Source organism: Chelonia mydas, chromosome 2, assembly GCF_015237465.2.
Source record: "Chelonia mydas isolate rCheMyd1 chromosome 2, rCheMyd1.pri.v2, whole genome shotgun sequence".
NCBI classification, from domain to species: Eukaryota; Metazoa; Chordata; order Testudines; family Cheloniidae; genus Chelonia; species Chelonia mydas.
In genome coordinates this window covers 140,711,874-140,724,962 of record NC_057850.1, presented here as the reverse complement: position 1 = coordinate 140,724,962, position 13,089 = coordinate 140,711,874, and the positions used below count along the sequence as shown (strand labels likewise).

Below are 13,089 nucleotides of genomic sequence, written 5' to 3'. Positions count from 1 at the left end.
TTTAGCCGGAGGCGGAACGTAGAGTCCCAGAGTCTGGAGGGTCGTGCGGGAGTCTTTCATGCCCTGCAGCCTTGTATCCGTTTGTTCTGCAAACAGAGCTTTGCCGTCAAATGGGAGATCCTGCATGGAGGTCTGCGCCTTGCAGGACAGCCCAGAGAGCAGGAGCCACGATGCCCTTCTCATGGACACTGCGGGGGCCATGGATTGTGCGGCCGTGTCCACCTCATCCAAAGCTGCCTGCAGGGTCGCCCTGGCAGCCACTGTACCCTCCTCCACCAGCGCTTTGAACTCCTTCCTATCGCACTCCTGGAGCGAGTCCTCGAACTTGGGCAGAGAGCCCCACAGATTGAACTCATACCGGCCCAGGAGAGCCTGGTGGTTTGCCACTCGTAACCGAAAACTCGAGGATGAATAAATTTTTCTTCCAAAAGAGTCCAGCCTCTGTGAATCTTTATTTTTTGGGGTAGGGATTGGCTGGCCCTGTGGTTGACCGACACAACCACCATGGAGTTGGGCGCCGGGTGGGTGTATAAGTACTCGTGTCCCTTGGTGGGTACAAAGTACTTGCATTACGCCCTCTTGGAGATGGGGGACAACGAGGCCGGTGTTTGCCACAGGGCATTTGAAATTTTTGCCACCCCTTCATGGAGAGGCAAGGCTACCCTGCCCGGTGCCGAAGAGGACAGCACATTGAACAGGGAGTCCGAGGGCTCCTTCATCTCCTCTGCCTGGCGGTGGAGGCTTGTTGCCACCCTTCTTAAAAGTTCTTGGTGAGCCCTAAAATCCTCCTGCAGGACGGAGGCAGGCGGGGCCATAATCACCTCATCCAGGGAGGGCGAGCAGGCTGGTGCGGTACTCCGGGTGTCTGCCGGCACCAGAGGGTCCACCACCCGATCAGTCTCCGGGCACGGTGCCGAGGACGTACATCCCATTGACTCCTTCCTTGGAGGTCTGGAGAGGGAGGCTGATGGAGAGGGAGGGAGGTTCTGGCCACCGAACGAGCCCCCCTCGGTGCCACTGCATGTGGACTTTGCCCTGAACGGTTGCTGGGTGGCGAATGGCGTAGGGAAAGTACCCTCGACAGAGATCGGTACCAAGCTGGGACCGACTGCGGAGATCCCAGCGGTGGCTTGCCTCTGGAGTACGGAGCCGACATAGGTGGTGCTCCTGGTACTGGCATGGACATAACGTCCCGGGCCGCCTGCAGGGTCTCTGGCGTGGAGGGCATCTGGACATCCAGGGAGGCCTGCTCTGAATGGGCTGGGCTACTCTGCTCGACTTGAGTCGGAGGCCTAGAGGCCGGTGGGGATCAAGGACTGCCCGACATGGGTCTAGCCTCTGTCCTTGGTCTACTCTGGTGCCCCTGCGAAGAAGGCGTCTTTCTAGTCTTCTTGGCGTGCCCCATGGATGCGGAGCGGTGCCGACTGGTCGATGGCGCCAGAAGGTCGCAGTGCACCAACACCGTGGTGCCCGGTGCCAACTCGGGGTGGAGCAGCACGCCGGAGTTGGGGTCAGTGCCGACCCCATCAGAATAGCCCGGAGCCTAATGTCCCTTTCTCTCTTGGTCCAGGGCTTAAACAACTTGCAAATTTTGCAAAGATCGCTGATATGGGTTTCTCCCAAACAGCAGAGACAGTCCGAGGGTGGGTCACTCCTTGGCACAGATCGCCTACAAGCGTCGCACAACTTAAAACCCAGAGCGTGGGGCATGCCTCGGCCCGGGCGCTCTAACTAACTAAACCGCTAACTAACTACAGGTACTAACACTGAACGAACAAGCAGTTCTGCGGATGAGCTACAGCAAAGCTGGAGCAGAGTAGGTCCGACGCACCTTTACTGGCAGCAAGAAGGAACTGAGGGTGGGGGGAGCGCGCAGCTCCCCTTATACCATGCATGGAGGCACCACTCCAGGGGTCACTGGGGCACTCCCCTCTATGGGTACTGCTAGGGGAAAAGCTTCCGGCACGAGCGCACGTGGTGAGCACGCACACCTATTGTGGAATAGACATGAGCAATTACTCGAAGAACTCCATTCCTATCCCAGTGTACCACAGACCTACTCTCTTCATTAAAGTTCCTCTTTTAAACTCATTTCTTAAAAAGCTCACAAATACCAAGCCATAGCTGCAAAAAGCCACCATCATTCCACTATTAAAAAGGCATTCTAAGCCAGCACCCTTCCCTCTGGGCTGCCCAGTTGTTTAGACTAGTTCTTTGAGTATTCACACAGTAAGATAATCAAGACTGGAACTGCATCCTCCACTGAGTCTTGTACAGCAATGTGTTTGTAAGCTCTTTAAATGACTTTAGCACCAATCTAAGGACGGGGCAAGGAAAAGGGCAAAATTAAAGCAAATGATCATGTTATAGAAAGTGCAATGTGTATTCTATTAGGTCCACTTTTTAAAATTAGACATACAATTTAAGAACTGAACAGAACTGAAGTTCTCCACAGACCATGGAACTCTTCTGTTAGACACTCAGGAAACAAGGACAGGACAGATGCTTAAATGTAGTCTCTTACCCACATACTCCATCTTTCTTGCTTTGTTCACTCTCTACATTCAGCAAGTGTTGAGTTTCCTTAGTCTCTTCATCCTCAGCAGCTGGTGGTTCTTCAACAATTTCTACAGAGCCATCTTCTGTAGCAGCTGCACTCACTGAAACATCTCCTGTTCTCTGTGATAACTTGCGCTGAAGCTGTTCCAGATTATGAAGAAAAAGTTAGATACAACTGTTATAACAAAATGCCTACATTATCCCTAAAATGAACATATGCTCAGCTCTCACTAACATTTACATAAAAGTTAATTGTATATATCATGGATAAAGTAGCTCCCCAAAGGTCAAGTTACCATCCATTCAAAGTTACATGTAGTGTATTTGGTCTCTATAAACCCCATTATAGCTGAGCAAGAACTCTGCTATAGTTAAGGTTAAGACCAGCTTTCCATTTAGACCTCAACTTTTCTAAGTCCTCTAAAATCTACACAGTTGTTCAGATTGCCTTGGTATCTGGCATGCATCTTGGAGGTGAGAGATACTAATAGTGGCTCAAATTCTGGGACATTTGTCAAGTTATTTGGGTGTGTGTCTGTTTTGAGAAATGTAATCTGAATACATAACGCACTGAAACTTTTTCTGGAAATTTTCCCCTCCCCTCAAGAATGCTTATTGGGAGAGGAGAGGCAACTAAGGGTGCAAGAGTAGGTGGTAATAGGGGAAGAAGGGTTTGGGTCTCCATTAAAGGATGGGAAGAGGAATGGGGGGAGGGGACCTCTGGTAAAGTGGAAGGGGTAGAAATTAAGGAAAGTGGAAAGGGAGAACACAGGAGTGGTTGGAAAATATCAGGAATAGCAGAAACTGGGAGGTAGGGATGTCAGTCCTCAATTCTCCCCACTGGTGTGCATGCTAGGATATATGGAAGCCCTACCCCTCAGCAGGGGGCTGAGCCCCTCTACTTTCTCATGGTGTTGGGGGATCTGGGGAGTGGGAATGAAGGTAACAAATTTAAAGACATGAAATCCAGAAAATGAATAGTTAAGATACTCCCTGTGTGGGGTGTGAAGGCTGGTCAAGCTGTGGGGAAGTGGTACAGTTTGGAGGAGGGGCAGGCTGGGTGCAGGTGGAGCATGATGGCTGGAAAAGTCTGGCTGAAACAGGCAGAGAAGTCACAGCTGGAGACTGGTAGTAGGAGTGAGGGGCCAGCTCAGCATGCAGCTCAGACTATATAACCAAGGTCGTGTGTAGCCCTTGAAACTGCTGCTGCTCAGCCTGTGATATGTGCATGCAGCAGCATAGGGTATGAGACAGCAAGGAGCAACTTTTTACATGTTAATGGTTTCTACAGTGCCAACTAATAGCTTAATGGGATGGGATCGGAAGGGGTGCTGGACATTTTGATGGGGGAGGGGGTATGTGTTGAGGGGAATGGTGAGATGGAAGGCAGAATGAGAGAGGAAGACACACCTGTCTTCTCTCACACACTGAAAATTATAAAATAACAATATAATAAAACTGTCTAGGTTTTGACCATAGATGAAATTTCTCTCACCAGCCCTGTCAGCAACTACACATTGCAAACATTTCAAAGTACGACCATTATCTCCATTCCATTGAAACAACATGTACAGAAAGGGGGACTGAACACTGAGGAATCACATAGCGGCATAGTGGAGAAACCACTGGACTGAAACTATTTCTAGCTCTGCCACTGGCCTGCTGGGCAAGTCACTTCACCTCATTGGTCCAAGTGATTCCCATGAGGAATATTCTCCTCTAAAGAGACGCAATGTTTTAAGTTAAAGGGACACCAACTTGAAACCTTGTTTAAAAAAAAGTTCTCTTTCAGTACACTATCTGCCTTTCTTTTTTACTGTGGTTTCACAATCCCATTCTCCTACTTGTAAAAGGGATTTACAGACTATGGGACCCTAAATACCTTAGGTCAGTGGTTCTCAAACTTCTGTACTGGTGACCCCTTTCACACAGCAAGCCTCTGAGTGTGACCCCCCTTATAAATTAAAAACACTTAAATATATTTAACACCATTATAAATGCTGGAGGCAAAGCAGGGTTTGGAGTGGAGGCTGACAGCTCGCAACCCCCTGAGGGGTCCCGACCCCCAGTTTGAGAATCCCTGCCTTAAGTGCTTTTGAAAACCTTCTTCTAAATCAGGGTCAGGCAAACTTTTTGGCCTGAGGGTCACATCGGGTTTCCAAAATTGTACGGAGGGCCGGTTAAGGGAGGCTGTCTCCCCCCAAACAGCCAAGCGTGGCACAGCCTCCAACCCCAATCCACCCCCCCCGCTTCTTGCCCCCGATGGCCCCCCCGGGACTCCTACCCCATCCAACCCACCCTGTTCCCTGATGGCCCCCCCGGGACTCCTGCCCCATCCACCACTCCCTGACCATCCCCAGAGTCCCCGCCCCTGACTGCCCCCTGCCATCCCACCCAACCCCTCCTCTCATTCCTGACTGCCCCCCCGGGACCCCTGCCCCCATTCAACACCCCTGTTCCCCGCCCTCTGACTGCCCCACCCCTATCCACACTCCCAGCCCCAACCACCCCTCCGAACTCCCCTGCTGTCTATCCAACCCCCCCCCCACCCCCCGGCTCCCTGCCCCCTTACCGCGCTGCCTGGAGCACCGGTGGCTGGCAGTGTTACAGCCCAGCCGCGCAGCTAGAGCCAGCCATGCCACCGTGCAGCTCAGAGCACCACATCAGGCCAGGCTCTGCAGCTGCGCTGCCCCAGGAGCTCGCAGCCCCGCCACCCAGATCATTGCGCCGGCAGCGCAGTGAGCTGAGGCTGCGGCGGAGGAGGAACAGCGGGGGAGGGGCTGGGGGCAAGCCTCCCAGGCCAGGAGCTCAGGGGCCGGGTAGCAGGGTCCCGCGGGCCAGATGTGGCCCACAGGCTGTAGTTTGACCACCTCTAAATGTTTTCCTTTACCTTCTTGCTGTGTGAAAGGCCCACACAAACAAAAGAGAATTGACAAGCTAGCTGACTGACTACACAAAATAAACTGACAAAACAGAGAAAAATAATTTTAATTTCTTTCAGTTATTGCATTCTTAGGTATTACTTCTAACAATAGTAGACAAAAGAAATTCAGACAAACATTACAATAATCCTGTAAAGCAGAGTGTTTATCAGTATGAAAAGTATTTATAAATACTTGGAAAGGTCATTCTAGCATGGAATCAAGTTCTGGAGTTTTCATGGAATGTTTTTGCAAATAAGTTTCACACTGGAAGAGCCACCACATGAGTTTAATATACATATAGAATATATAGAAAAAGTTAATATTTTATATAAATCCATACTTTACGTTTCCATAAAATAAAAAAAATTGAACTTTTGCACTGTTTAAAAAATACTTCACGGATTTTTAAAGACAACTACTTTAGCTAACTGTGGTTTTCCCAATAATACTCTAAATAGTTTATGAAAGCTTCCAAAACACAATATATGCTGTCATCACTGCTCTTTAAAAAGGAACATTACCTTAGATTGGCGTTTATTCCATGGCATTGGAGATTTTTTTATTAATACAGCCACAAAGAAACCTCCAGTGTTCTGGTGATGTGGCAATATTCTAATGCTGGAGAGGGAAAAAAGAACTTCATGGTCAATACCAGCAACTGGGATTTTATGAAATACTTTATGAAATATTTTATGAAAGAAACATGCTCACATTTACTTTAGTGAAAATTATGCATCTGTTAAAATTAGGAAGATGAAATCATCAAGTTAGAAACAGAGTCTAAATGAAATACTCTAGTTTCCTATAGTGAATTGCATCAGTTGTAAAACAGCCTTAGTTTTATATTTGACTAAACTTTAGCATTGATAAAATGAGAGTTTTAAATGTTTGATTTTTTTTTTTTTACGATTATTCACTGTGAAAATCTTTCCAATTTGCACACAACTGGTTGTTTAACTGCACTATTATTTTAATCAAGAGATCTAACAATAATACCTAGCTGTTACATAGCACTTTTCATGCCATTTACACACTTGTAGTAATTCTACCAGACTGTAAATAAAGCCAGAATTTGTCCTTATGTTGTCATCAAGTAGTACAATCTTCCTTGAAATCAACCTATAATTATTTCTCACCGCCATATGTATTTTTAGGGTTCTAATCATAGTATCCAGTTACCAATGCTTATAATGAACCCCATCCTAGACACTAAAAAGTTTAGCGTTAGCTCACAATTCATTCCTAAAACTGAACTGCCAGTTACTGCAAAGTGTCTTCCCATCACCATAAAAGCTAAACCTCAAAATTCCGTATCATTTTAAATCACTCCGGGAAAACGTACCAACGCTCCAGGTTCATTGCTTTTAGTTTTTCTTCATCTTTTATTGGGAACATGGTGGGCCGAATTTGGGTCTGCCTGTTAGAAGGCACGTCCTTCCAGGCTTCAAACCACTGTCCATCTTTTAGCATTACCTGCATGGGAAAATGGGACAATGTCATTTCAGCCTGCAATTTTGCATCACGTAACAATACAGTGACCAGGTGTCCGGTTTTGGACCGGAACACCCGGTCAAAAAAGGATCCTGGTGGCTCCAGTCAGCACCATTGACCGGGCCACTGACTGTTCGGTTGGTGGTGCCGCCACGCGGCATAGCGGGGCTGGCAGACTCCCTGCTAGCCTCTGCCCCGTGCGGCTCCAGGGTTGGGAAGCAGCCGGCATGTCCAGCTCCTAGCCTTAGGTCCACGTGCTTCCCTGCCCGCAGCTCCTATTGGCTGGGTCATGGCAGGGGAGGAGCTAGCGCAAGCGCAACTCATGAGCGCTCAGCATGCAGCTGTTGAGGGGTCGCGTGGCATGCACCTCTTCCGCTGCTGCCCGGCCCTCTTCTCCTCGGATGCCTTGTGTGACTGGGCTTGAGCTGAAGTGCGGGGCCTGTGGCGAACCGCAATGAGTCTCTCTGTCTCCCCATTGCCGGCACCCAGGAGTATGTGTATCCCTGTCTCTGAGTGCTGGGAATGCGGCTGCATCCCTCCCCATTCTAACCCCTCTGCACCCCCATTCCCCACCACTGCATCCCTCCCTGTCCCAACTCCCCTGCACCCCCATCACCCCGTCATTGCATCCCAACCTCCGCCTCCCTCATAGCATCCCTCCCTGTCCCGTCTTGTCCAGCCCCCGCACACCTACCCATCCCAGCCCTGTATCCCATACAGCGCTCTCCCACCCATCCTCTCCACCTCCCAGAGCTGCCACCTCCATGTCCTTCACCCCCCACAGCCCTGTATCCCATTCACGTCCATACACTGCTCCACTCCCATTATGTCCCTATACACCCGTGCCCCCCACATCCTCACGCACCCATAACCTCCTGCCTCCCCCTGCATCGCCATCCACCCCACATACCCCCAACACACCTCCTCCTCTCTCCTTTACTGCCCCCTCTTACCCCTACCCTGCTCTCATCCTTAGCCTCTTTCCCTCCCCATCCTCTCTCCTCCACCCACACCCCACCCCCATCTTTTCCCCTCCAGCCCACCCTCCTCCCTTCCCGGTTGGGTGATTTAGGCAGCCCCTGGAAAAGTGTCTCTGTGTAGGCAAGTGTGTGTCTTATTAATACACATGCACTGTATGTGTGTAAGAGACTGTGAGTCTTTGTATAGGGGGCTGTGTGTATTGCCACATGTGTATATATCTGTGTGAATAAAATTTGCAGCCTAACTCTGACTTTTATTCCTTTTGCTGGCTTGTGCTAAAAAAAATTGATGACATAAAATGTGTATTCATTTCATACCAAGTTTTTAAAAGAGAAGGGAACTCTTAAAAAAAAGAAGTATTATTTCTTAAAAAGTTAATCACAGAATCATAGAATATCAGAGTTGGAAGGGACCTCAGGAGGTCATCTAGTCCAACCCCCTAATCAAAGCAGGACCAATCCCTGTTGTTGACTAGTTGTTGTTGACTAGTAATTGCAGAAGAGCCAATATATCATATGTTTCTCCCCACCTTTGTCTAGTTACTCTATAAACTCTTTGTTGCAGATTCTCTCTTTTTATGTGTATGTCCAGCACCTACCACCCTGGAGCCCTGATCTTAGTTGGGGTCTCTAGGCACTAAACAACAATTGTAATATTAAATAATGTGGAAGTACATGTGTTAGTGCATGCTAGATGTGTACACATGAACACAAGTGTGTATCTGCATGTAGATGTGGGTATCAGTTTCTACAGATTTATTTATATAGGTATCTGGACAGGTGTGCATTTCTGTGGTTGTGCTCTATGGATTTGTATTTGGGCTTCAGGAGTGGGTCTTTAATGGACCCATTGTAGCTGTGATAACATGTGGTCCTAATTCCATACATAAAATTAAAATAACTTTAGTGAACAAAAAACATAGAGCTAGTTACGAAAAATGGAAAGAGGGGAGGGAAAGAATCATGAAAACCTTTGTGAAATTTCATTTTTTTAAAAAATTACCCTTTTTGACTATTCGGCTGCCAGCTCTAGCGTCATGTAACAAATAAAACCTGAATACATGGGTCAAAACAATAAATATGCCTGTTTGGGCCTTGCAGTGAAAATGAGCAAGAGAGGGTGGGGAAGATCAAGTGACAGAGGGAGGGGGGAATGGAGTGAGCAGAGACGGGGCAGTGGTGTTCGGTTTTCTGGAATTAGAAAGTTGGCAACCCTGTGTAACAACTAAAATCTGCTGTATCAAGATTACTAGTGCCAGTTGTCCATTTAGGAATAAAATTTGAGGTTAATTTACTTGTTAACAAATACAGATGGGAACATAAAGAAATAATGCAGGTTGAAAAACTAACCACACCAAAAAAGGCGGGAAATTCAAAATTCCTGTAGTAACCTTAACTTGGCAATATTAGTCTGAGTATATTTGTACGGGATACATTTACCAAGAAAAAACAATCATTACAAATGGGCAAGGATATCAAGTCAACATTTCTGTAAGAATGGTAACATTTTCCTGACTTGTACGATTAATTTAATCTTTCTTATCACATTAATATATGTTTAAGAAGGGTGACCAGACAACAAATGTGAAAAATCAGGACGGGGTGGGGGGCAATAGGAGCCTATATAAAAAAAAGAACCAAAAATCAGGACTGTCCCTATAAAATCGGGACATCAGGTCATCCTATTTAAGACAAAAAAGGAGTAGCTCTATTTTGCTGAATTAACTGCATACTTTCACATTTGGATAATATCAAAACTACATAGTTGTGGAACTCCAATGAAACAATACCATGAAAACACAACTGCTCACACAATATTTACAGTTTTATGTGACTCTGTCATCACATACAATTCAATAATGAAGGGGTTTTGTACTAAATTTCAGTCACTTATACTTTACAAATTGTCAAGACTAGCACATGAAGTTTCAACTTCTAAAATTCAGCCATTTTTTAATTAGCCTTGTTCAAAACCTGCTTTTCTTGAAGATGTACTTTATACAAATTACTGGACTCGATGATGGGGTAATTTGGTGAAATTCTACGGTAAGTGTTATACAGGTAGTCACACTGGATTGATCTATTGGCCCATTCCAGTCTTAAAATCTATGAAAACATACATCACAACAGTTTCTCATTCTCTGGTCCACATCCCATGGACATTAGCAGGTCTCCTTCAGCAGGATGTTCTGACATACAGTCAAAAAGGAAACAACCATGGAAATACCAAGGAAAGCCTACACACCTCAGCAGAAAAAGCATAAGGTGACCTCTGCTGAACCTCACAATTTTGACCTGAGAGAGTTCCATCCATATTGGTGTGTTGGAATTGTAATGGGCATCTTTGAATAAGATATGTTTTCCTCCCCCTACATAATGATGAGCTAACTTAAAAGCTGCCATAAAGATTGTAGTTTTAAAGGAAGCTAGTTACACCTTTGGACAGACCTGAGCATTAAGTTTCAGTGGTAAAGATTTATTTGAGAAAATTATGTGCAGTGAAAACCAGGAATTTAAAATGAGTCTTGCACTTAATCTTTACTGCTGTTTTCACCATCCACAAATGCACTAAAATAAGGCTTAACGTACATTCTCAAGTAGATGACATGACATGGGTTCAAGACAAGTAAATCTGCCAGTATTTCTCTGCATAGTGTTTGTGCATTATTTTGAATATACATCTTAATGTTATGGAGAAGATTTCTATCCCGAGATCAACTTTTAGCATAAACATTCATAGGAATGCAGTACATCAGTTAACATTCTTTCTGGATATTTTGTGTCTGACTGAAGCAGTGTGTGTGTAAACCCTATCTTTTTGCTTATTTAAAAAGTAAAGTATGAATCCCAGTCAAGGGAAAGCAAAATCTTTTCACTTTGTGTTTTGCTATTTGCGTACAACTAAGGATGCTACTTGAACCCCTTTCCATTTATGGTCAAGCTGGAGATGCAGCCTAAAACAACTGGAATCACGCTCCCCAACCACCATTCTATCCGTAAATACATTTAATCTGCCAGGATCCTCTGAAGCAAGATTTGTTTTATAAATTTGGCATCCTAAGTTACCTCTGTTTTCCTTTCTTTTAGCTTCACCTCTACTCGCAGGCAGGTCTATTTTGCTAATGATTCTGCAGACAGATTCTATTTCATGGTGAAGCTTCGAAAAGTGTGTACTTAAATTGTAAATGCAAAACACAAGATTCCAAATTGCATATGCCATTACCCATTTTGCATTTACAACATGGGTACACATTTTAAGGTTCAGCCTTCAGTGTCAGAAGGGGTAGGAAACTTAAAGCAACCTTCTCAGGTTGGTTTCTGCTGAAAGAATACAGGCAATCCTCGGACTTATGATACAATTGGTTCCTGAAAATTGCGTTGTAAGTCGAAACAACGAAACTGCAATCCACTCCATTGCAGGACCGAGTGTCGTAAATTCGAAGTCGAATCAGGGTGTCAATTCAGAAACGTCATAAGTCGAAAATCGAGGACTCCCTGTATTTCAATAAGTCTGAAGGACCTGTCCACTTCTTGACCCTTTTTCCCAAGCATCCAGTTCAGCTACAGAGCCTCAGGGACGGATAACTGGCTGGATAAAAAAGGATGGGAAAGAAGCCAAGTGGCTTCCTCTTTTGACAGATTATAACTCTTCATGCCTAAAGGTAAGAGACAACTTAAAGTGGATCTGACAGCATTATCAACAAAATGGGAGACAGAACTGCCTGAAATGGTGAAGTAAATTAAGAAACATGACAGTGATTTTTTTTCCCCCCCGGGAGACTGTATTAGTGGAGCCTCAAAAACGTGTAGAGTGTACTCTAGCTGGGGAGGATTAAAAACCTTGGTGTCATATTTATTGATATCATTTAACTTCTTCCAGTTTTATTAGCTTAGGCTAATACCTCAATTTTAGAGCTCTTTGAGTTACCCAAAGCTGTAAGGTCTGAGGCCTTTTTCTGCAGTAAAAGCAGCAGCAAGAGTGAGAAACAGCAGACATGAGCTAAGACGCAGAGTCACATTCTCCCGTTCCATCTAAATTGCATCCAAACAATGTAATACCGGGCTGTTAGGCAGGCACTCCTTTCCTAATAGTACTCGCCATCTCCAGATAAAGAAACAGAGTATAAGATGTTCAAAGAAAACTTTGTTTGATATTCTGTTTGGCAAGGAACCACTTATCAACAGCTGTGATTGTGAAATGTATACTTCTCTATTGTTTGGCCTTTATGGTCCCTACTTCTCTACTGTTTATCTGTATGGTCTCTGTCCGATTCTTTAATTGTTTCTGTCTGTTGAATAACTAAATTCACAAGTTTTAAATGAACTAAGGTGGTGGGGTCTAATTGGTTCAAGAATTATTTTGTAATGTGCTAGGATTAGTTAAGGAATTGTTTCATCATGGGCTAGGATTGGTGAAAAACACTGTTTTGTAGTACTGTAGTTTAAAATTATTGGTTAAGGTATATATAGCTAGATAGTTTTAACTATATACACTGGGGTCCAAAGGGATGTTCTTTGGAACCTAACTCTAGGACACAGCCCAAGATCAGAGCTGTCAGACCTCAATAATCTGCTGACCACACCATGCAGAAACTAGAGCCCCTTAGAGCCCCGGACGATCTAATCTTGACTGGCAATCAAGAAAAGTTCATCTGCCTTATTGGGTGTGGTGATCACTGTATGCTTAGTGTGTGTATTCTGTTTTGGTAATTGTTAATAAATAGAGATTAAGGATATTACTGTGTAAGAGACTTTCACTGCTAAAAGGCCCTGCAGAGCCCTGGGTCCACTGGGGATGGGTGTTAGCTCTGAGTCCAAGGAGGAGTAGAGCCGGGAGCCCACCTTTACACTTGGAGGGGTAAAGTTGGGTCCCTTACTTCCTAAATACCCAAAAAGAGAGGGTGGGGGCTGAAAGCCCTAAATTGTGCAGATAACAAAGCATGCATCAAGACTGGGACTATGGTATATATCTTTACAGAAATATCTTCTGAATACCTTCCATTGTGTAATCCCTCGCATCCACTTCAAGCCTGGCAACTCAGAAAAGACATCAGCAAGTTCTAAGGCACCTAGAAAGCCAAATACGCAAAAGCAAGTAAGTATTTTTGAAAATATAAACTTCAGGGAAATTGTTT

General features: G+C 45.3%; 1 protein-coding gene across 1 annotated transcript in view; it reads right to left on the bottom strand.

The window, feature by feature from the left end:
- The window catches only part of NSUN2 (NOP2/Sun RNA methyltransferase 2), a 46,887-nt gene that overhangs the window by 15,771 nt on the left and 18,027 nt on the right, over nucleotides 1–13,089 (bottom strand). Inside the window, exons 10-13 of the mRNA XM_037893362.2 lie at nucleotides 12,950–13,023; nucleotides 6,826–6,956; nucleotides 6,005–6,101; nucleotides 2,525–2,700 (exon numbers count right to left, since the gene is read on the bottom strand). Of these exons, the coding sequence (XP_037749290.1) occupies nucleotides 2,525–2,700; nucleotides 6,005–6,101; nucleotides 6,826–6,956; nucleotides 12,950–13,023 (478 nt within the window). The remainder of the gene's footprint in view (nucleotides 1–2,524; nucleotides 2,701–6,004; nucleotides 6,102–6,825; nucleotides 6,957–12,949; nucleotides 13,024–13,089) is intronic.